General features: G+C 42.8%; 1 protein-coding gene across 4 annotated transcripts in view; it reads right to left on the bottom strand.

Annotated features, from left to right (window-relative positions):
* RUNX3 (RUNX family transcription factor 3) overlaps positions 1-25,752 on the bottom strand; it is a 460,239-nt gene that overhangs the window by 115,395 nt on the left and 319,092 nt on the right. For all 4 annotated transcript variants that reach the window (XM_085647821.1, XM_085647818.1, XM_085647820.1 and 1 more), the window contains one exon: positions 25,263-25,367. In XM_085647821.1, coding sequence (XP_085503947.1) covers positions 25,263-25,367 — 105 coding nt within the window. The remainder of the gene's footprint in view (positions 1-25,262; positions 25,368-25,752) is intronic.

Raw genomic sequence — 25,752 nt, 5'->3', positions numbered from 1 at the left:
GGTAGTACACTCCTATACATTTAAGGAGTTGTACATGCTGCAGAATAACTGAACTGCAAGCAAACATCAAGAGCAATACATCAGGTGAGACTTATTGACATACTGAAATCAAGTTGAGGATTCAAAATGGCCGAAATGGATGCAAATACATCACCGAGGTTTCTTATATGCAGATTGATTTGCCTCATGCATATTCATTATGGATATCATTTCAATCTGACTGGATTTTACTATTCAATGGGCCAACAAGTCAAGCGCAACACCATAAGTCACGATCCGTACATCCCGGGATCTTGCCAACTGATGATTCATAACTAGACAAAGCGCAGGCACCGCTCAAGGCACTCTGGACATATGCTGAGGTTGAATGCACCAGTCTATCTGGAGTTCATAGGCAGGGACACAAATCCAGGACGAGCCATTCCGGCGCAAACCAAAAAATGAGTATCATTCCCTATCTGAGAAATGATGGGCATCCAAGCTAAACTTATTAGGTATTAATTCAGGGTTCTGGCTCGGCAAAATTTGTGTTACACTGGCGTAATTAGCTTCATTTTGCATCACTCCTGTTAGACAAAATTCTCAAAATTACCCTATTATGTCACATCATGTAATTAAGCACTGTTTGGCATTAAAATTTACAGAGACTGCCCATTGCACAGGAACAACGCGAATGACAGAGCGAGCGGCTGTTGTTTGAGGTGCTTTTCTGTTTTTTTGTATTTTTTTAGCGCAAAATGTATTTTCACATTCGAAGTGAACACAAGTGTGCATTTCTTGCTGAAGTATAGCACCATATGCCAGTTTTGCATTTTGCATAACTATGTACAATTTCACATAATTTTGCTGAATTTTTACGTGCTTATGCAGATCCACATTAGGTACATTTTGCACACCCCTATTTGGGGGGATACCAAAGTCTATAATCATTGATCCTGGGGAGGGGGCAGCCCTGCTTGCCCTGAGGAGATGGCCTCCCCCACTTTTCAGGGCATGCCTGGAGGTCTAACCAGATTTAACTGGTGGGTGTGTTTCTGCCAGGCAGCTCCCTACCATGGTGGACTCGTGGGGCAATGACACCATAGTTGAACCTCCAACCCTGGCTTGGACAACATCGGGGGGAGGTGCTCCTACAAGCTACTCCAAATAAAGATCTCAGTTCAATAGCACATTATTACCCAATAAAGGGCAGCCAAATATAGCACCCCACTCCCCTTCCTGTACTCAGATGGGAGTGACAGAAGTAAATGGCCTGAGTCTGAAAAATGATAGCGGCACATGTTCACCCCTTGTGTCGTCTTCACGTTTCAAATTACAGATGGCTGCCAGGTCTCATGGTTTCCAAGGGCATTCGTACTATATGATGTGTCATGAGTGTCGCTGTACCTCAGCAGCATCTACTTTGTGCTCTGACTCGTTGTTTGTCTCATAAATGCTCCAAGTCATGAGGCTTGGTTTCAGGTATTACTTTATCTGCACCATTTCAGGGCAGAAGTGATGAGATGGAAAATGTACCACCCCATCTGAGTTCACACCAACACACAGTGGACCATCACCATGGCAACCCTCTGTTATGAAGACACTGTGGGGCATATTTATGAAAATTTCAGGCAGCGCGGCATGCCACATTGCTGCATGACAGGGAAAGGGCAGCAATGTGCAGTATTTAAAAGAATATGCTGCATTATTTCCTTTGTTCCTGTACTGGCACCGCTTTGGCTGCCTAGTGCTAACGCAGGCACCCTTGCACCACTGCCTCCGTTGCATGCAGAATTGCTTTTGTGCAGGAAGGGTCACCTTCCTGCACAAAAGACAATCCTGAGAGGTATATTCTTCTTCTGCAGCATACATAGACAGAGGAAGTGACATGGAGAAATGAAGATATTTCTCCTCATTATGCCTCCCCTGAGAAGGTGTATCTTTTTGGCGCATCCCCAGGTCTACCACTTTTGGTGAATCTGGGAATGCGTAAGAAACAATGGGAGATGCGTGGGAACACCCACACAATGCCCATGGAATGCCTTTCCAGGGTAGAGTTGCGCCACGCAGCAATTTGCGCTGTGCTGCTTTACTCCAAACTTATGAAGCCACTAAGGGCCACGCAAGGTGGCCATGCGTGGCTTCAAAAATCACATTTTGGACTTGCCTTGTGCTTGCACCACATTGTGTGGTGCAAGCGAGTCGCAAGTCCCCTCATAAATAGGCCCCTTAGTACCTACATTTACATGAAGAAAAGGAAGACACATTGGCAGCGTGGGCGTATTTCAGGGACCTGCAGCCCCGTCCACGCAAAGGGGAACCCACTCTTCAGGGGAGACCCCATTCAGTTTAGGGTCTAATATATCGATGAGATATTTTTTTAAGGTTTTGACTCTGAGGCTATTAAAGGCATTCCAAAATGCCTCTTCAACTGGCAAATTCCACGTTCTCGTCACCTAACTATATACTTATGACTATAGAAAATCAGCCATAAATGGGGATTTTCTGCTCCGATTATAAATGTCGCTTGGAACGTAAATGTCCACAGACCCCTAATTTATGACTTCCGATCGCAATTTGGGGGCGAAGATGACGCCTTTTGCGCAGAAAAAAAGGTTTATGAATCTGGCGCGCACATGTCAAATAATCATTGAGCATTCTGGTCAATAAACCGGTTTTAGCCATAAAGTGAAACAACATGTGTGACAGGAAACAAACAATAGTTCGTTTCCACGCCTTCATAAACTCTGTCCGTCGACACTCTACGTAACGTTCTTATTATTTTTCTAGAAAAGATGTTAATGCGCCTCATGCAAATCACGTTGCGAGCAGACGCACCCAGCCCTCACGTGGCAGCCGGCCCTTTCTAAATACAGGCCGCACCGAACCTCTGCTGACTTTATCACTTCCTATATCAAGGAGTCCGCGCGTCTCAAGCAAAGCGCAACCTTCTCTAACTTCAGATTTCATCATGAAGGATGTGTTTGTTTTTGCAGTTCCAGGCAGCAAATCCAACATGAATGTTCCCAGAAAAAAAGCGCCTCCTAATTCGCTCATTCTCGGCACAAGGAACATTGACACTGTGTACAGTTGGCCGGGTGTTCTAAACTGTCATTTATGAAACTCACAGTCCCTCGCGCGAAGCCTTCAGTTTCTCAAAAGCGTTGGTAAATATTCTGCAGATGGCGGCGCGAGGCGGTGAACGTGGCTACCGAGCACCGAGGGAAGCGTTCTGCAAGCTGTAAACTCCACATTGCAGGGGAACTTTCCACAAAACACAGCACTTGGAGTAATTTTTCCTTCAAACCCCTTTCCATGTGTTTCACATTTTCGTTTGTGCTTCTTTATGGAAAATTGTGACTTATGTTGTGCAGCCCACATTATGGTCTGCAGCGACCGCTGCTGGCATTGGTAGCCCATTCATTTTTTGCTTATTATTTTTGTGTACTGGCGCTTCCCGTATCCGGTTTCAGTGCGCTTTTCACTGGAGAAGAGGGGTGCAGCGTATCTTGAACTAGCAGCAATCCACCTGCTGGTGCACAGCCCTCATCTGCACAAAAGGACATTGGCCATCCATTAACTTTGAGGGTGGTGTGGGCCCAGGTGTGTGACAAATGTAGAACATGCGGCATTCCTCCGTCACAAATAGATGCACTATCGCTAAACTTCTTCCGGGGCACGAGCATTGCTCTGACACGAGACTCAGGCAGGATCAGCACAATGCAGGAAGGAGGTAAACATGCCATAGAAAATGACTGGGATAAAACTATCTCATTAAAGCAAACGCCTAGGGGTACAGTCTATACCAGTGTTTCACAGACTTTTCAGAACCACAACCCACTTTTTTAGTACTACAAACTTTCACAACTCACCTAGCTTTAATGGAAGTGAGGCAGGCAGTTTTTTAATGTAACTAAAGCGTCATGTGCTAGCGCATTGTCATTTACAGACAGCACATTTTCCATACAAATGGCCACTACATTTCCACAGACATACAGTACTAATAAAACTATATTACACACAAACGATAATGTGCAGTACGACAGAAGACACTTTGTATTATATTCATGGATTGTTGTCAGTACTCTCATGCAAATATCTAAATGTTGATATCAGGCGCGCAACGCCCATTGGGCTCAAAGGGCTTCAAACCCCCCCATTGTGTGTGTCAGCCCGGGCTGAGACAGCTTCCCGGGCACACACACAGACAGTTTTTGAGCTGTTGTGGTCTGGCATCCATCTTATTGCAGCCGCATTCAAGTAATTCACAGGTCTTTAATAGACCATTTACTTGTTAACGATGCTTTGTTGTTTTTCACCCCTTCTTAGAGCCACTGCATCTCCACTCTGCCTATTGCTGGAAGAATAAGCCCCCCCCCCCAAAAAAATTTTTATTAGCTCCCCCCCGAAATTTGCCTCTATTTGCGCCTCTGGTTGATATTATGCTCTTAGAAAGAAACACATCAAATAACATGTGTTTGTCGACTCCCTTTTTATTGTGACATAAAAGTTATTAAGCAATGGCTTCTGAATAAGAGACAGGCACATTTACATCATCATGTTTTGCAAACGAAACATTCAGCGTCATATTCGTCAATTAAGAGGTTCATATTCAGGCCTGCTCTGCTCCTTTACCCTCTTTCTACTTATGGTTTAGGAAGGAAACAAAGACACCACTCATGCATTTGAAACAATTATAGTATGGGGTTTAAAAAGACAGAAATGCAGTTCTTTTAGCGGATGGTCTACGCACTGTAGAATAAAATGTACTTGCAATAATGCAGGCGTGTTGTTACTCCATAACTGCTGATTTTCAGCATCACAGTGAAAAACATTATAATTTGCAGGGAAGGCATTAATAAAGAGTTTACAACTGCTATAAGATTATCTGCTTTCTATTTCAGAGGGTGAATACTTTATAGGTTTTATGTTAAGCGTGCACTCACTAACGCAATCTCTTGTCCCACAAAACATGACACCTGTTATTCTTAACTAATTCAATAATGCACATTTATTGACCTTGTAAGGTAGAACACCACAGTAATCAATGTAAGGACTTGAACATGTGACCTTCAGTTTTCAAAGAGTCGTTGCACCGGGCGCCATATACAACTGAGCTAGATCTTTCCTTCCTGCAACAAGAGTTACTTTTTCCTCTATAACATTGGTGCTGTGTTTGTATTTAACAAAATATATACCATAGGTGTAGTGGTGGACTTGTGGAGCATCGCGCGGCTAGCGCGCGATGCGCACATATGTTATAGTAGTTTGTAGTCGTTTGAATGTAGTCGGATGCATGGAGCGTTCGCTGGCGGGGATTCGATGTCGGTAGGACAGTTGCCGTTCATTGCCTGCCTGGGAGGACGCTCCGTGTGTGTTGGGTGAAATTGATGAATAAAGACTTATTCATGCATCTGGAGACTGCGTATTTCTCATCTTTACATTTGGCGACGAGCAGCGACTCCACCCACATACCCACGCAAAGGAGGATTTATGAAGTTTTATGAATAAACCACCGTACCTGTATCCTTTCACCGTCTTCGGAGCAGGAACTGCAGAATCGCGCTACAAGTCAAGATACGCTGGCCGGCTGCCTGTGTGGTGAGGTTACAAGGAGGTACGTGGTTTTTATCAAGTAATTTGTGCGGAGCACTCGGAGCACCCAGCCGGCGCGCGCTCATCTCCTAGACGTCACTTTACGTACTGAGCGCTGGTGTCTGATTCGGCGGATCGACGTCATCACGCGACGCGACGCCATCTTGAGTTGGGTGATTATAATTGTGATTACCGGCAACAAGCACAGCGCGCCTGAAGCCCAGTCATTTTATTCAGCGACGCGCACGCTTTATTTATTTATTTTCGAATTGCCGTGCACCTGCTTATTTGCCAGCGATGCACACGCTTGAGGTGACATTTCGTTAGTGCTGTTACTCAGCGCTCCTGTGCTACTTACTGCGATGCGCACGCTACAGCAGGGGATTATTTAATTATTTATCGATTTCAAGCATCAGCCTGCTGAGCGTTTGATCATTAAGCTCTGCTATTACTGGCTATGGCGCATCTGTTTCTCCCAGCGATGCGCACGCTATAATTTGGAATTTTCGAAGTTCGTGATTGACTATTGCCTAGTCTAGGTCATCACAGCACGGAATGTGCATTCTACTTTCTTGCATCTGGAATAGGGTTCATTGTAACATTTCTCATCTTTACAATAAGCCCAATGTACACTGATTGTCCTTCTCTGAACCAACGTAAATCCTGCTGCTAGAACATTCCAAGAACTACTTAGGGTAATAGCAAGAGGTCTTGTGAAACTATAGGAGCCGCAGCTGATTTAAGAAAGTATACGAGCCGCAGCTGATTTAAGAAACTATAAGAGCTGCAGCTGGTTTAGCAAACTATAAGAGCCGCGGCTGATTTAGGAAACAATAAGAGCCGCAGCTGATTTTAGAAACTATAAGAGCCACAGCTGATTTAAGAAAGTATAAGAGCTGCAGCTGATTTAAGAAGCTATAAGAGCCACAGCAGATTTAAGAAAGTATAAGAGCTGCAGGTGATTTTAGAAACTATAAGAACTGCAGCGTATTTAACAAACTATAAGAGAGACAGCTGATTTAAGAAAGTATAAGAGCTGCAGCTGATTTTAGAAGCTATAGGAGCCACAGCTGATTTAATAAACTATGAGTGCCACACCTGTCTTAAGAAACGATTAGAGCTGCAACTGATTTAAAAAGCTATAGGAGCCGCAGCTGATTTTAGAAAGTATAAGAGCTGCAGCTGATTTAAGAAACTTTAAGAGCAGCAGCTGATTTAAGAAGTTATAGGAGCCACAGCTGATTTGAGAAACTATAAGACTCACAGCTGATTTAAGAAACTATAAGAGATGAAGCTGATTTAAGAACCTATAAGAGCTGCAGCTGATTTAAGAAACTATATGAACCGCAGCTTATCTAAGAAACTATAGGAGCCACAGCTGATTTTAGAAACTATAAGAGCCGCAGCTGATTTAACAAACTATAAGAGCCACAGCTGATTTAAGAAAGTATAAGATCTGCAGCTGATTTAAGAAGCTATAAGAGCCACAGCTGATTTAAGAAAGTATAAGAGCTGCAGCTGATTTTAGAAACTATAAGAGCCGCAGCTGATTTAACAAACTATAAGAGCCACAGCTGATTGAAGAAAGTAGAAGAGCTGCAGCTGATTTAAGAAGCTATAGGAGCCACAGCTGATTTAATAAACTATGAGTGCCACACCTGATTCAATAAACTATGAGTGCCACACCTAATTTAAGAAACTATAAGAGCTGCAACTGATTTAAAAAGCTATAGGAGCCGCAGCTGATTTGAGAAATTATAAGAGTCACAGCTGATTTAAGAAAATATAAGAGATTAAGCGGATTGAAGAAACTATAAGAGCTGCAGCGGATTTAGGAAACTATATGAACCGCAGCTTATGTAAGAAACTAGAGGAGCAGCAGCTGGTTTTTGAAACTATAAGAGCCACAGCTGCTTTAAGAAGCTATAGGAGTCCCAGCTGATTTCAGAAATTATAAGACCCACAGCTGATTTAAGAAACTATAAGAGCCGCAGCTGATTTAAGAAGCTATAGGAGCCGCAGCTTATTTCAGAAATTATAAGACCCACTGCTGATTTAAGAAACTATAAGAGCCACAGCTGATTTAAGACTCTATACGAACCTCAGCTTATTTAAGATTTTATAGGAGCCGCAGCTGATTTATGAAACTATAAGAGCCACAGCTGACTTATGAAGCTATAAAAAACGCAGCTGATTTATGAAACTATAGGAGCCACAGCTGATTTAAGAAACTATAGGAGCCCCATCTGATTTAAGAAACTATAAGTGCCGCAGCTGATTTAAAAAGCAATAGGAGCAGCAGCTGATTTCAGAAGCTATATGAGCCACAGCTGATTTCACAAACTATAAGAGCCACAGCTGATTTCAGAAACTATAGGAGCCACAGCTGATTTCAGAAACTATAAGAGCTGCAGCTGATTTAAGAAACTATAGAAGCCAGAGCTGATATCAGAAAGTAAGGAGCGACAGCTGATTTCAGAAACTATACGAGATGCAAATCATTGAAGAAAGTATGGGAGCTGCAGCTGAGACCTCTTATTGCAAAGAATGTAGCATGTTGCTCTAGCAGAGGAAGGGCGAGATACAGTTAATAAAGACTCTGATTTTTATATCTTATTATTAGAAATGTAAAATTACATTGCAAATAAAAACTGACCAAATAACAATTCAGCTTTTATGACACCAACTGCAGTAGCCAACAGAATGCACCCTCACACTTTCAAGACTTTGATAAAAAGCATCTTGGCTTACGAGAGCACTCATATAATTTACCTGGATATTCACCCTGCTGCTTTTACAAGATGAATTAGTATGGGAATGCCTATCTTATAAACGGGTGTCTGTGCAATGTGATTGTTAGCATTCGCATTTTTGGGGTAAAGGTATTTTTGTTCCTGAAGATCTATCATCACACGATCAACAGTTCATTCAAAAGCTGTAGCAACCGTGACCTCTTTATAAAACTTTGTTGAAATTAATTTTTGATCAGAAGTCTCTAATTAACGTTTGTATATGTAAGTTCTAGGGGGTTTAATGCAATTATATCAGGAAATACAAAAAGCACCAAATGATGCTGCTTTGCTTGCCTCGGACTGACACGCACCAATCCCATCGCCCTGCCACCGACAATGCTTTATGGTTACCCAATAAAAAATGGATTGAATGTGGACTTTATGCCTTGTGCACCAGGGACTTCCTGCTCTAGCATCTTCCTAACTTATTGAAGTACTGCTCCTCTATCAAACAATGGATGCCTAAGTTTGGCTGCCCAAACCTATCCATCTTGCCATGCACCTAAAAGATAAGAACGCTTTGGTGGGAGATCATTTCATTGTCAACTCTCTCTGATTTGGAATTTGCTTCCTCTGCTCCTCCATAAAGGCAACTCACAGGCGGATATAGCTCTTGATTTGGTTTTTAAGGTTTGGATAAGTCTTCTTCGCTTTACATTAGAACATTTGAGAAATCAAGTCAGCACCAGGACAATATTCTTTATGTGTCTGTAAGTCAGTCAATGGGTCACAGGACTGGGAGACCCAGGGTCTCAGGAAGTTTAAACCACTTGATTGGAACACTTGCTGTGCTTCCAAACTATGCTAAAGGTAATACTCTGATGGAAATTCTAGCTGAGAAACTTGCAAATGATGTCTGCTGAATCCATTTGTGTTGTATCCATTTCTGAAATTGAACTACATGTGTCCACCAGAGATAAAACACAAAGGAAGTTCAATTATTTCTAGGAACATACCATATGGCACCATTACGTGGCAGTACCCAGTACCAAGATGTAACTTGAATCAACTGTAATTTCTTCTTAGCAGTTTCTATGTGTGTCTAGGCCCATCCTTACTCACTAGTAGCCATAGATCGCCTGAAATGTCTTCATGGGACTAGCTCTGTGAAGACATGGCACTAGAACTGACATGAAAGGCTAAATACTGCCATAGCGGAAAACTGGAGGTTGCTTCTTTTGAGGCTTACGGCTTCTTTTGTTAAAAAAAACATAATTATGGAATTACACTCAGGCAATTGGGTACCATTTTTGTTTTGTACTAAGAATTAACAGTTCTAAAATGTCTTTTCACATTTGGAAAAGTTTGCAGCATCTAAATTAGGCAGAAACATAATTGTATCGAAAGCTACATGCCCAATTTTAAAAATTTGGTTGAAGAAAACTGTAAAACTGCAGAATTACTGTAGTGATTATAGCCACTGTCAAAAAGTTGAGGTGTTATGTTTTTTGCATGTCAAGCTGTTTCCATAGGGTATATGCATTATCTTTTAGCAGCAAACTTATATTAAAATGTCAGAAGATTTTAGGTGAAGTTTGAAATGGATGGTCTCCCGATCGGCACCTAAGCATGGGATAAACATTCACGACAAGGCGCGTACACTGTGGGGCTGTCCTTTACAATACATGCTGCATATACTATTTCTATATCCCAGCATAGTTGTTCATAGAGAACAATATTTGGTAACCCTATTTCAGAAGCAAATAATCACTACATTGACAGAAGCAATTAATATATTATTGAATAAATATTTGCTATAATCTACATGCATGTTAAGTGCTTTCTAACAATCTAAATGATTGTTCGATGCAGTTTCATTAAAATTGCTTTTACGTTTTTTTCTCTTTACCTTTTGATTCTTACTATGTATGGAAATCATTGTTAGCAAAAGTTACATACATGTCAAAGTTAGTGCAATAAATAACTATTTAAAAGTTGGATACAGGACTACTCAATCTCAAAAATTCTTCATAAGAAGTAGGCTTGCGGCATTGGCATAAGCAACACATTTCAAATTATTACGTTCTCAACAAACTAATTCAATGATTTACTTAAATATTTATTTAGATTCCCAGCAATGCAAAAGAGAAACTCACTAACTTGTCCTATTAAATTGTTCCTTCATCTTTCACGCTCGACTATAATTCCCCAACATTTCATGCCCCTACCCATCAACATTGCTCTCCGTGATGTAAGTGATCCTTCAGATTGCATCTTGCCTCACCACTACCCTATCAGACAGGCATCTCTGAGTGTGCAGGAAACTGAGGTTTCTGTCTGTGAGGGAATACAATCTCATTAGTGATATCCTAGGGCAGGGTGTCCAGTCTGGGTCTGTGAGGGCTGGAGCCTTGCTAGATTTTCAGAATAACCATTGACTACGTTGATTGCTGATTCTCATTTGATTCACTGTATGCTTTAGTATTTATATAGAGCTTACTACCCCTGACGAGGCATTGTTGTACATTTTTCTCAAATAAAAGGCATGATAGTAAATAACTGATAACTGATAGCAAACAACTGACTAAAATATCCCCCACTCAAATTACTTTCATATTTCACAATACTAATTCACCACTAATCTTTAATGGGTTCCGGAGTAGCATGCTACTCGCCAAAAAAGCCCTTCAGCACCCCATCAGGGGTAGCAATCGGTGTATAAATGAAAATCTTTTTCCCTCTTTTATCCCTCCACTATCACTCTAAATCCAAATACCTGGCTATAACTGACTAACACATCCACCACTCAAATTACTTTCCTATTTCACTATACTAATTTGCTACTAATCTTTTATGGGTGCCAGAGTAGAGTGCTAATTGTAGAAAAAGCGATTCGACGCCTCGCCAGGAGTAGTAAGCGCTATATAAATGCAATTACAATAGTATTACATGGATTTAGCCCTCTTGGGTCACTACTGGACTTCAATCTTTATGGCATGCCATAATCCTGTAACTACGGTGAAAATCTTGAATATGTTGTCTGGCAAAATATTGTGCGTTCCCACTCACTAGGCAGCATCGAGATCTTTTTTTCACCAATTTTGTTTTGTGAAAAATAATTCCTCTGCTTGCTGAGTCACAGAGGAGTGTCTCGATCACATAGATGCTGTCATCGTGTTTAGATTACTGCAAGGGCCTGTGCTTGAACATACCACAAAACCTTGGGGTCTCAGCTAGAATTTGCATTAGACTCTTTCTGTCTGCCACTGGGACTAATTTCTCTCCTCTGACTGAGTAGCGGCAGAAAATCTGCCAAAAATGTTAAGTTCTCCTTCGGGATAGCAGGGGCTTCTACACCAAAGTGGTCAAATCTACTATAATTGAAGCCAGTTTGGCTGGGAGCTGCATTCCCATAGTGGAGATGCAGTGTTCGATTTACTTTTATCACCCTCTCCTCCATCAGTCAGCCCGTTCCCTATCCTCAGGACATTCACAGTGCATCTGGAGTCTGAAACAAATTAGAGACAGGCATCACAAGGGACTTGGCAACTAAAATGGCTCTTCTGAAAGCAAAATGCCACAAATCTGGCCTTGCCTTCTTCTTGGATGGAGTACAGCAGTACGCCTTTGCTCCTTTGTCAAGTACTTATTGAGACTGCTCAACATTGAGAAAGAACTGGACTTGAGGCAGGCTTATGCCTTCCAACAAGTACTACAGACGGTGTTGGTTCTTAAAAGGATGAGCGTGGAGCATTCCGCTAGACTCCTTTAGAGTCCAGAAGCCTTAACTGTGCATAAGTTCTTTTCGAAATGTATTAACAGAACAAGGGATCACTTTCCCCACAAACACGCCATCACATGTATGGACAACGGCACTGCTAGAAGCGCCTCTCCTCCTCATCCACTTTCTACTTAGAGTTCTGCTGCTCACTGCCATCTTGGTTTTGTCTTTCCATTAGTTTGGGAGGGGGGCTAATCACTACTTATCATTGCGCCCACTTTTCTGTCTTGTTTTACATACTGATAACGTGGCAATTCAGCACCACTCGGAGGAAAATATTGGAGTGTGTCTTTCAAGAAATTGCCCACTTAACAGAAAGTTGCTGGATCTCCCACATATCCTTCCATTGACAAAGGAACACTTCCATTGGAAAAGGATTAGGAAGCATTATTCATGGCCTGCACTGAAGATGCATTTACCCTTTTTCTAGATATGATTGTTCCCATTTTGAAACTGCATGCCTCGTTACCAGTCCATGCATGGAGATGTTCCCATTTAGTCCCTCAGCAGTCGTCATTCACTCAGCAGTCATACGACACCATTCCCTCTGCAGTCACCAGCAACACTGCAGTCACTAGAAAGGGAAATAAAACTACAGATGAGGCTTCCAGAACCGGACTCCAGGTCTGGACAGAACAAAAGAGAGGCAACCTCCATTGGTGGCCTCCTGAGCTTGAGAGAGTACTCTAGAGACGGTCTCCTGTGCAGGATGCATTGCTTTAAAGATACTTTCTTGAAGTGAGCCACACCATCTAGAGAGGGTTTACCTATATTGTTGACTATATCTGTTTCTTAGGTCCCAAGATGTCCTCATGCTCTCCCCACGGCCCTTGGCGTATTTGTTTACTCAATTTGAGATCACGAAAACCCCGAGATTCTGCAAAACCAATAGATATTGCATTGGTGCAACCAATGATGTGCATGTTCTGTGCATGTGAAGTTTACACTGTTGCTGCCTGTTTCATGACAATGAAATGGATTCTTGCAATGCTGCTACCCTTATTGTACCTAGTCTTTGTGTGGGTATGTACTTGAGGATCACATGCACTGTTACAGGCAGTGCTACTTTTCTGTGTCAGTGCTGCGCCCAGGGCCAGCTTTAGGGCAGTGCGACTGGTGCGGCCGCACTGGGTGCTGACCTGTGGAAGGGGCGCCAACCTCAGGGGGGGAGAGCTGTGTTTAGCAATACCTTATGATTGGGGAGATAAGGGGCACTTATGCCCGGTGGTAGTGATAGAATCTGAGGAGGCGATCATGGGGTGTGGGGGCTCCAAAAATGATTGTCGCACTGGGTGCCACCGTACTAAAGCCGGCCCTGGCTGCACCTCTCCTGTGTGCCCCATGTCCTCTACACTGATCCCTATCCTTTTCTAGGGCTTCCTCCCAGTCTGTCCTTCCTGCACAAAAACAATCTGTGGAGACTTTTCCTGTTTCTATGTGTGCTGTAAGATGAAAATACTAGGAGAAATAAAGATATTTCTTCTCCTTGTTACATCTCCTCTGGGGAGGCGTACAGTTTTGATGCATTCCCAGATTTACAGATCCTTGTAAATCTGGGAATGTTTCAAACGAGGCCATGAAAAGCGATGCAAAGTGGCTTTGCGTGGCCTCATAGATATGGGTCTGTACTCTGCGCCACCGGAGCGTCATGGAAAGTGAGGCACCGGCAGCGCAAGGGCCTTGTAAATAACCCCAGCAGTGCCTAATTTCCACACAATTTGTAAAGCAAAGTTCCATGGATAAATGTTCAACATGGATTGCTAAAAATCACTTAATTTCAATAAATTAGACGCCTCAGTTTGTTTCATTCTCTCCATTCACAGAGTCCCCATTGATTCCCTCAGCATAATCATTCTAGAAGAAATGCAAACTTTTGTTCATTCAGATGCCTCTGTTCCACAACCCCATCCTGAACGTTTTGTAGAAAATGCTCACTTTTGTTAGCTGAGCTTTTTTTAACAATAAACATCAATCCCCCCTACCTGCATTGCAGAAGACAAAATATGTTTTTAAAACAACACTTTTAAAAGAAAAATTGTGAAATCCTTGTGCAAGCCCCACCATCTGCCTTACTTCAACATGAATCATAAACATGTTTAATTCTGTGGACTACCAACTACTATACTTTAAAACTAAATGCTCTTAATTTAGTGTCTTGTTTTTAAAACTGTCTTTTTTATTCAATGCACAAACCAAATGTAACAAAAAAGGAAATGCCAGATTCTTTGTATTCACAAATCAATAAGGACATGCTGAGTTTTTCACGACACAAGTCAACAGGTACTTTCTGTGGTTTTCATGACACAAGTCAATGTTTATGTTTGTTTTCATGACACAAGTCAATGAGGACATGCTGTAGGTTTCATGACACAAGTCAATAAGGACTTGCTGTGGTTATCATGACAAGTCAATAAGGATATGCTGTGGTTTTCACAACACAAGTCAAAAAGGACATGCTGTGGTTTTCATGACACAAGTCAACAGGTACTTTCTGTGTTTTTCACGGCACAAGTCAATAAGGACATGCTGTGGTTTTCATGACACAAGCCAATAAGGACATGCTGTGGTTTTCATTACACAAGTCAACAGGTACTTTCTGTGGTTTTCACAACACAAGTCAATAAGGACATGCTGTGGTTTTCATGACACAAATCAACAGGTACTTTCTGTGTTTTTCACGGCACAAGTCAATAAGGACATGCTGTGGTTTTCATGACACAAGTCAATAAGGACATGCTGTGGTTTTCATTACACAAGTCAACAGGTACTTTCTGTGGTTTTCATGACACAAGTCAAAAAGGACATGCTGTGGTTTTCACGACACAAGTCAAAAAGGACATGCTGTGGTTTTCATGACACAAGTCAAATAGGACTTGCTGTGGTGTTGACGACACAAGTCAAAAAGCATTTGCAATGCAATAGGTCTGGCATTTCAGTTTGTGCTATTGGCATTGTAAATGACAATGTCTTTTATTCATTTGTTTTAAAAACCTGCAAGTGGTGCATAAACACGCACTTTGTACGTATAGTCCTTGCTTATGAGAAGCAAGGCTGGCAGTAAAATAGACTGCCAGCCTTGCTTCTCGTAAGCAAGGACTATAAGTACAAAGTGCTTCTTTAAGCACAGCTTGCAGGTTTTCAAAGGCATAAATAAAAAGCATTGTCATTTAAAATGCTAATAGCTCAAACTCTCGCAAATGCGAGACCTATTGCACTGCAAATGCTTGTTTGCTACTGGGGCTGGTTCTGGCAAAACGTAGAATTTCAATTCAGTGGATTTTTTTGGTTCTGCCTTTGATCTCTGATTGGCAGCGAGATATGGCCGAGTGGGCCATAGCGGAAGAGAAGCATATGCGCAAGACTCGCAGAGATGATAAAGTAATGGGCAATATGAGAGCCTTGGAGGCGATGCTCAATGACTTATTGGAGCCCTGGGGTGCTTGGCCCCCATGAGGTGGGAGGGTGTGTTGGGGGAGGGGACCCTGGGATGGAAGCACACAAAAGAGCAATTTACCATGCGGCTACTGGTCTGGTGCTACAATTGACCTTGTCATGTTCTATGTACAAGTTCTGGTCAAGTGGATCGAGATGCCAGAAAATTGTCATTGTGGTGCTTATGTAATGGCAGTAGAGTGGGGGGATGATCATTGATGTCATTTTGTATTATTATTGGGTGGACTGATTTTGAAAACATGCTATGTTTGCGAATATTATTTAATCAGTAATATATATATACCAGCAAAAAAACTTCACAGTCCCACTTTTGTGTTACTCTTCAACTTATGTTAGGTCTTCAATTTGCAAGCCTTTAGTATATAGCGAATACTCGGACCCTTTAACCATGATGTTCCATGATGTTCACTCTTTTTGGTGTGACGGGTTAGTATTGTCTAAATTCTACTTTATTGTTGTATTTTGGTGTATTTGAAGCATGTTGCAGCTCGCTAAAGGAGGAAAAAAATGCAACGTTGTTACTTTGTGAAACAAAATAAATTCAAAGGTTGCAGTTAAGATGGGGGTATCTTCAGAAACATAGCAAGGCTTGGGAGGAAAGGGAGCTTCCCTATTCCACACGACTGTACAAGCAGGATGTCTAGCAGGCTTGATTCTATGAGACACAACGTGCCCGTCACATTTTGCAGGGAAGTGGAGAGGTCCCTTCGGCCATGCAGCCCTCAGCTGCCTTACACCCCGTAATCCCTTGTGAGCCTGCCTTGCCCTCTCCCTCTACCTTCTCTAGGGCAAACCAGCCTCACTGCACACCTGTTGCTAGAATGACCCATGACTTATTGCCTTTGAACTTTGAACTGTAACATTTTCATAGTCATTCATGAGTCTTCCTGCGTAAGATTTAGATGTGGACAGGGCTACAGCACTGGCACCAGCCCCGGGCACCACTCTTTTCTGTGCTGGAATACTGCGAGGCACTGCTTCATCTAAAAGTAGAAGGGTGGCCGGCAGCACGCGCACCCCAATAGAGAAGAAGGGAATCTGGCAATGACGACCCGTGTAGGGCGTTTTACCGGGGCGGTGACGTGGCGTAGAGGAGGGGCAGGGTGGGTGGTTGCAAAATGCGGAAAACGGCCGATTTCAGGTAAGTGACTAATAAAATTAATAAAACGAATTTTGTTGCGCGCGCTGCATCGCCAAAAACTTGCTGGGTTTTTCATGACAAACGTCAATAAGGACATGCTGTGGTTTTCACAATACAAGTCAATAAGGACTTGCTGTGGCTTTCACGACCCAAGTCAAAAAGGACTTGCTGCAGTTTTCACGACACAAGTCAATAAGGACATGCTGTGGTTTTCATGACACAATTCAATAAGGACATGCTGTGGTTTTTATGACACAAGTCAATAAGGACATGCTGTGGTGTTCATGACACAAGTCAATACGGACATGCTGTGGTTTTCAAGACACAAAGTCAATAAGGACATGCTGTGGGTTTCACAACACAAGTCAATAAGGACATGCTGTGGTTTTCACGACACAAGTCAATAAGGACTTGCTGGGTTTTTCATGACACACGTCAATAAGGACATGCTGTGGTTTTCACAACACAAGTCAATAAGGACTTGCTGTGGTTTTCAAGATCCAAGTCAAAAAGGACTTGCTGCAGTTTTCACGACACAAGTCAATAAGGACATGCTGTGGTTTTCATGACACAAGTCAATAAGGACATGCTGTGGTGTTCATGACACAAGTCAATACGGACATGCTGTTGTTTTCACGACACAAAGTCAATAAGGACATGCTGTGGTTTTCACGACACAAGTCAATAAGGACTTGCTATGGCTTTCACAACACAAGTCGATAAGGACTTGCTGGGTTTTTCATGATACAAGTAAATAAGCACATGCTGCAATTTTCGTGATACTAAATTATGTCACCAGAACCCTTCAGTGTCATCATATACGTGCATCTCGTAGTAGTTTATGATGTTTAGACTACTTTAGCACTGTCTACATCGCACAGCCCGAGAAACAGATACAGAAGTAGGATGACAAAACCATCACACTGAACCTTTTTACTGGCTCCCACTGATGCAAAGCATTGACCGTTAAATCCTGAGAATAATCTGCGTTTAAAGGCCCTACCTCCACACCAGGCGCCACGCTACCATCCTACAAGGAATTTAAGACTGAGTCCCTGAACACTGAACCAACATTCAAAGGCAAGGCAGAAAAAACATACAGAATCGACCACAAAAGTCAATTTGTGCACAGCGAAAGAACTGCTAACCTTGCTCTTTAGGCAACCCTTTCACAATACTGATGCTACATGGGAACTACCACATCTCTCCTTTTAATCATGGGCAGGCTTCTCCATCATCTGTGCTGACATAGACAAATAAACCACTTTTTCTGATCTGACAGTCAACTGCACCAGTTGTGGAATCAATACACATGAGCCACATCTCAGGTTTAAGCATCTCTAATTATCCAAACCTCAAAGTGGACCACTAAGAAGACAGCTAGATAGCTAGTCGTCAGTGACTTTGATTCTCTTTGGGCTCGAGCCATGCAGAATTCCCACGTGGCATTACAAACCAAGGCCCATATTTATCATTTTTTCATGCAGTGCAAAGCAGCAAGCCACCATTCGGCAGTGCACTGCAGTGAAAGGGCAGGAATGTGCCCTATTTAACATTATACGGTGCATTCCTGCCCTCTTCTTGTGCTGGCGCACTTTTGACTGCCTAGCAGCAACGTAGGCAACCTTGTGTCATGGTGCAAGGGTGCCTACATTGTAGGTAGGATTGTTTTTGTGTAGGAATGGACACCTTCCTGCACAAAAACAATCCTCAGAGGCATTTTGCTCTTTCTATATATGCGGCAGAATACAGCACATGTAGATAATGGAAATAATAAGGAGAAATAAAGATATTTCTCCTCGTTGCACCTCACCTGGGGAAGCGTAGTATTTTGACACATTCCCAGGTCTAGCACTGGTGGCAAATCTGGGAATGTGCTAAAATCCATGGGTGGATGCGTGGGAGCACCTATGCTCCACCCATGGAACGCCTCCCTGGGGCAGAGTAATGCAAGGCAACAATTTGCGCTGACTTACATTACTCCAGATTTGTTGAGCCATGCAGGCCCAAGCGTGGTGCAAGGGTGACGCAAAACCTTGATACATCTGGCTTTAAATGTGCATGTAAGCCCTAAAAATCCAATAAGGTTGCACGATGCATGAATCTTCAATAAATAAGTTCTTCAAGGAACGGACACAAATGGGAGTTCTCTGCTCTGTATTTCTCTGTGCAGCACTACAGGGATCGGTTAGAGGTGGCATCTCCAAAGTACTTTGCAGAATCAGAGGAGCATTTTTAACTGCACAGTCATATTGGACTTCAATTGGTCTCCTTTACAGTCAATACTACTTGAGTGGGCCTGCAAGCCTCTGTGAGCGTCGTCATCAGCATCCTACAAAATCACCATTAACTGATTGGGTTCCTCTTCATTTTGGTGGAGGGTTTAGTATTGTACAAGAATACTGAGTTTTTTATGTCGAAATGTTAAAATATCATGACGAGAATATCGACAACCTGACTATTGTGAATGTACGTATATGTAGGTAAGTTGGGTTTACTATACTTAAACTACATCTATGTAGATATATATCTTCAAGGCACTGCATTTTAAGGCAGTGCTAGCAGGAAGATTTCTTTTGCCCGTGCTTCACAATGGTACTTTGGATCAGCAGTTTGTCCTGACAAGATGTTTCAAGGAAAACACCCACATTATTTATACAATTATTGTGCTATGCACCAATAAGGGTAAACCTAAAAACTGCACAGACCATGATTAAGATCACACCTAAAAACACTGCCATCTTTGAAACAGTGAAATTAGATCTCATTAAGGTCTCTGGGAGACCTCTGCTGGAAAGAAAGGAGGAGAATTATTGGTGGGAGTGTGGTTAATTGATAGCACTCATGTCAATGGTTGTTACTCATTGTTGGGATTGTAATGCTGACATATGATGCCATTGACGTCAAACAAGGTGACTCATTGTTGGGAGGGAGATGTGGAAATTTGATGTCTTGAGAGGGAGGGTGATTCATTGTTAGAGGTGATTTAGGTGTGTGGAGGGCGACAGCATTGAAGTCATCAGAGGTGAGCCATTGGTGGAAGCGTATTGTCGATGTTTGAGCCAACTGATGTTAGTAGAAGTGCCCAATCATAACAAGAGGGGACCAAGAGTGCATTAATGTCCAGGATACCTGCTCTGGGATAAATCATAATAATTAAAGGTCTGCAGTTACTAAGAGAGAAAAGTAGAAGTGCACCACTGGTGGGAGGGTGATGTATGTGTTACAGAAATGCCCTTGAAGTAAATGGAGATGGACGATTATGAAGTGTAATTGATACTGTAGGACTTGGCCCTTTTTGGTTAAAGTCCCTAAACTTTTTGCTTTCCCCTTAGACCTTATTTCTGACATGATGTTGCCAACTTAGATGCTTTGGAAACTTTACCACTGCTAACCAGTTTCAAATTGTAAGTGTTCCCTGTATAAAGTAATGGTAATTGGTTGTCCATAATTGGTATGTTTGCCTTACTAGTAAAGTGCACTATGTGTGCCAGGGCTGGTAATGCAAATGCTCCTTGTGGGCCTGCTGCACTATTTTTGCCACCCACACAAGTAGCCTTAAAATGGGAACTCTGGCCTGCCATTGATAGTGTGCCCAGGAGGCCAAGTGAGTCTCAACGTTGTTGTGTGTGGGTGCGTTGTGCACCGTGAGACTTTCGTAAGGATTGGCCTTGTCGTCGTGTGCACCGGAAGCCAAGTGAGTCTCAAAGCCGTTGCTTGCGGGTGCATTGTGTACCGCAAGACTTTCGTGAGGGTTGGCTTTGTCATCGTGTGCACCAGAACCCAAGTAAGTCTCAATGCCGTTGTGTGCGGGTGCGTTGAGCACCACGAGACCTTCGTGAGGATTTTCTATGTTATCATGTGCACCGGAGTAAAGTGAGTCTCAGCGTCGCTGTGCGGCTGATCTTCGTGCAGCCATAGAGTCGTGTCTGGAGTGCCCAGTGATCGTGCACCTGGAGTGAAGGAAGATGTGCTTTGTGGCAGCCTGAGATCTTCATAAGTGAAGTGGCCCGGACCGGCAGTCCCGGAGGAGCTGAGTTGCAAGCCCAAGCTGCCGTTGCCATTTCACAAAGCTGCATTGGCGGTCCAGCCGTTGACTGAGGAGAGGAGAGTGAGTTTGCGCCCCCCAGGTAACGTGTGTCGACTCCTGGGGTGGGGCGCAGGCTTGGAGGGAGACGCTCTCGGTCTCTCTCTCGTGTAGGCAGGGCGAGCCTCTGCTTCGGCTCGTGTCACGGCCCATATCACCAAAGGAGTGGTGGTACAGGGGCAGGGGTGCGAAGCTGCACTTTGGTATTACATCGTACTGTGTGAGGGGCAACTATGGGAGGTGGAGAGACCGCCCAAGGCCGGGTGATCGGGGCCTGAGTGTATTACGCATTATTCCATTTCTGAAGAACGGAGTACCTGACTGACGTATTACACATTTCATTATTTCTGTATAACAAACTACCTGATTGTCATATGATGCATTGCATTGTTTCTGAACAACGATCTACCTGATTAGCGTTTTGCGCATTGTATTTCTCCTGCATAACAAAGTACCTGATTAGTGTATATACATTGCCTTATTTTTGCAGAACGTCATATTGGGTGGAGGTTTCACGCATTTGATCTTACAAAGTGCCTGATTGGTACGTTACATATGACGTATTATTACATTGCACAAGTATCTGATTCTAGCATTGCAACTGTATGATATAATTTTAGAAATACAGGAGAATGTTTAGAAGTGCTCATTGATATCGCCAGAACTTACAAGGGCTGGCTGGCCTAACAACCGGCCATGAGAAATATTACACAACCTCATATGTTGGTTTTATATTGTGTGATCTTATCATATATCTTTTCATATAAAGTTTATACTCGTTTTTACAAAACTCGTGTGGAGTCTATTTGTGGTGTCATCATTCGATTATGGTGAGCGTGGTTTCGAATACTTTACACATTTGCCTTGAAGATAAGCCTGGCTGCTCATGCCAAGCTACTGAGGGGGTGAGCGGGGCTATCTAAAAAGGTGTCCTTCCTTTCCCTGACGTTGGAACGCGGGTCCCTACTTGGCCTAAGGTACCTACCTCAGCCAACCAGGGATTCCGGGTCTAACAGATACGTTTGAGGACATTAAGGTCCTCGAGGTGAACCACTATTTAAAGTCAATGCTTGGGTAAGGCACCTGTAACCAATCGGGCCGAACCATTCTTGGGAATGTCATGCCATTGAAGTCAGTAGAGGTGAACCAATGCATAAAAGGAGGGTGGTGATGCCATTGAAGACTTTGGAGATGTTTGGCCTAGTTGGGTGGTGGAATTCTGGGCTGGAAGATGATTCCAAAAGGGGTGAGACCCTCTCTACCTTAGTATGACAGTCATCTCTGTAGTTCTATGAGTTGCAGTGAGATTTAACGGTCAACTTATTATCAGACAGACAGGGCTGGCTCTAGGGAGGTGCAACCGGTGCAACCGCATCGGGCGTTGACTTGGGGTGGGGGCGTCATTTTTTAAAATGTATATTATTATTTTAAAAGCACATTGTTCCTGGTCTACAGCAATTTTCAGACATCAATTAAAACGTCAAGATAACTCCAGCGATTAATCGTCTTCCTGGAAAGAGACCGGAGGTTTGTCTAGTGGCAGTTTTGACTCTTCCTAAGGTAGTACAGAGGGTTAAAATGCCTGCTGCTAAGAACGTGTACCATGGGGATAACGTAATGCATATTATGTAAATAGATCAGTTACTGCTTCTGTAAGAGAGCTCCTTTTGTTGCTTGTCGTTTAGAAGTCAAAATCCTAATATAGAACATTGAGTTATTAACGGTCATCCTAGAGCTGCATGCAAACTTCAAGGTTTATGTTAGCACTATATGTTTTGTTTACCAATCGTTCATCATCCTAATCTTGTGAAAAGGATTCATTTGGGTAGAAAACTATTCTTATTATGAAAGAGAACCCCTAACAATGATGTTACGTTTTAAATTCTGAATTTATGCTTTTCCAGAATAAGGACTCAAACTATATTGCCTACCAGTATCAATGACATGCCACTCCTACACTACACCTTGTAGTCCTGCCTGATGTAATATTTCTTATTAACGGATTTACACACATATGATTGTCTCTGTGCAACATGTGTGTGGTGTAAAGTGCTCTGACACCTTACACTGGTATCATTGACGCTATAAAACTAAATGAATCTGAGAGACAGTGGTTATGGAGACTTGAGAGACACTGTTAAAGGGTGCTAGTGAGGGAATCTGTGGCAGAGGTGGTCATTGGGGGGAGGGCCAACAGACATTGTCCCACAGGGCGCCACCAGCGCTAAAGCCGGCCCTACAGACAGAAATCTCAAGCAGGCTCTTGTCTGAGGTGAGCTTCCCACCCAGCCTTGTCTCCTTTTTCCACAGTCCTCCCCATTCTGAAAAAGGAATTTCTGCTGTCACGTGACAATGCACGACTGCCACTATTAGGATGCAAAGTGACAGAGGCTGAAAAGCGCTGTTTGGCTAGAGTTCAGACCAGAGTGCTGGGCCCGCCCCAGGCTCAGCGCACCTGTGCACTCAGTCACTCTTGTTCTTCTGATACTTGCAGTTCCGCTTTCCTTCTCACAAATGCAAGACATAAGCAGCAAAATGCAAGGGGGGTGTGACATGGAAATGGGCCACTGATTCATGGACGTCAAGTCACCGAAATGCCAGAGGTAGTGGAAGTGACATCACATGCCCTTTGACCTCCACTTTCATTCACACACACACATGTGTAAAGATACACTCAAGTTCACACATATAAACTCTCTCACACATAAACACTCTCACCCACGAGCACGCACACAACATACATTTGAAAGTATTTTTTACTTACTTAAGCTGTCAAGGAAGGGCATATTCCAGCTTATTTTCTCCATTTTTATTACACTGTCAGTGACTAATATATTGTATTTATTCACTATTTGTGAAATATAAAAAATTAACAAAAAGTTAAGAGAGTGGAGCCCCAGCTGCCCGTGTGTTCCTAGCATTGAATTTGCCACCTATGAGGACAGGGGTCGCAAAAGCAGTGCTGGGGGGTAGCAAAGGGCAAGCAGCTGCGGCCCCTGACAAACCCTAATGACGTCCATGCACTGGTTAAAGATCTCACCAGATCGCACTTTACAGGACTCGTTTCAGCCAGAAGCCATTCAGCCAGAAGACATATATGTCTAATGGTCTTGCATTTCAAAGAAGTTCGAGGCTATAATAGGCCTCCTCAGAAACGGCACAAACACGGTAATGTAGCGTCGTGTCCTCACTATAAAGGAGTCTTTATAGATGATTGGCTTGGATTCAATATTGACCGTCTCTAAGGATCGTTGGTATCGACCGCTTCCATACGATTTGAACACTAGCATCTTATCTTCCTTTCTTGATTTGACAATTTCTACATATGAAGCCTTGAAGAAGTTACTTTCGTAAAAGAAACACGTGTCGGCTGTTTTTCCCATCATTCTCAACAGCGGGGCCATATGGTCTCATCTTCCACTTACTTACGAATGATAATAGAACATATGTCAAGAAATATTTGCTTGTATCTTGTATTTCACCCTAGTTATTGGTTTTACATTTTTGTATGTAACGTTTAATTTGATATTAAAAAGAATGTGCAACTATCTAAATGTATGGATTTGTTTCCTGTGAGCTGATATACTGGATATACATTTATAATTGTATGAGAATTCATGACGACTAGAAGGTATTTTTGGAGTGCCGGACTAATGGTACAGTGTGGCATTAACATTAAAATCATGCAACACAAATATTAAATAGAGGCATCAGCAATCAGATCTAAATTACGGATCGATGGATGAAACCAATGGTTTATTAATATGATTCACAAAAAACATTGGCAGAAGAAGCCGAATAAACTAGTTATAGATGGCCGCACTATTTACACAACCCTCTAGTTATCCTGAGCGTAGCTCTTGCTAAACGAATAAACAAGAGAATAAAATCAGTGAGAAAAAGATAATAGGGATGACCAATATGAAGAGCGTCATGGGGGGCAGATACGACAATATTTTTTAGATTTCTTTCAGGTGACATTCTTAATACTGATAACTACTGCGTAACGTGCAAAATATATACCAGGGTGGTCAGCAGAATGGATTGCAAAGAGGAAATGCATTCGGCTGTCATCGAACGGACCACTTCGAGCTGCGTGTTTGGTGATAAGTGAATATGACGCATAACAAATATATTGTGTGCACGTGCACACGTGCACACACACACACACACATGTATGAGCCCCAAGCATGGACACACATATGCATGAGCCCCATGTGTGTACACACACATGCATGAGCCCCACACATGTACACACACATGAATGACCCCCACACGTGTACACACACATGCATGAGCCCCAAGCATGTACACACACATGAATGACCCCCACACATGTACACAGACATGCATGAGCCAAAAGCATGTACACACACATGCATGAGCCCCACGCATGTACATACATATGCATGAGCACCAAGCATGTATCCACACATGCATGAGCCCATACACATAAATTTACCTTGATATTAAAAGATGAAGCTGTGAACTTACTTCTCGGTTCCCGGGGACCGTCCACTGTGACCTTAATGGCTCGGTGATAAGTAGCAACTTGCGTGGGGTTAGTAAAGACTGTGATGGTCAACGTGAAGCTTTTACCTATAAACAAGAAATTGCTCATTTAGTCACTTTAGAAAGCATGCAGCATCCTTCATATGATTATTTGCGTTTCTTTCTAAGCCAGTGTGAAATGCATAATAAATGATGTGATGCCATAAACTTTATCTCGGATATGTCCCTCTAGGTGTTGAAATCGACAACGCCATGATCATTCGATGCTGTAACCCCACCAACGATGCCAAGGCACATCTTCAGCAAAAGGCACAGACTCGTTGCCGCACGCGCACCTCGCGAAGCTCACTGTCCAATGAGACAGTCGTCTCGGTGTAGGGCCCTCTGATGACCAGTCTTCGTACCACCTGTGTCATGCCATCTGCTCAATCAATATTCAGCATGAACTTTAACATGCTATATGCAATATATG

Source organism: Triturus cristatus, chromosome 3_2 (assembly GCF_964204655.1).
Source record: "Triturus cristatus chromosome 3_2, aTriCri1.1, whole genome shotgun sequence".
NCBI classification, from domain to species: Eukaryota; Metazoa; Chordata; class Amphibia; order Caudata; family Salamandridae; genus Triturus; species Triturus cristatus.
Note: the sequence above shows the minus strand (reverse complement) of the source record. Positions and strands in the feature narration are given on the sequence as shown.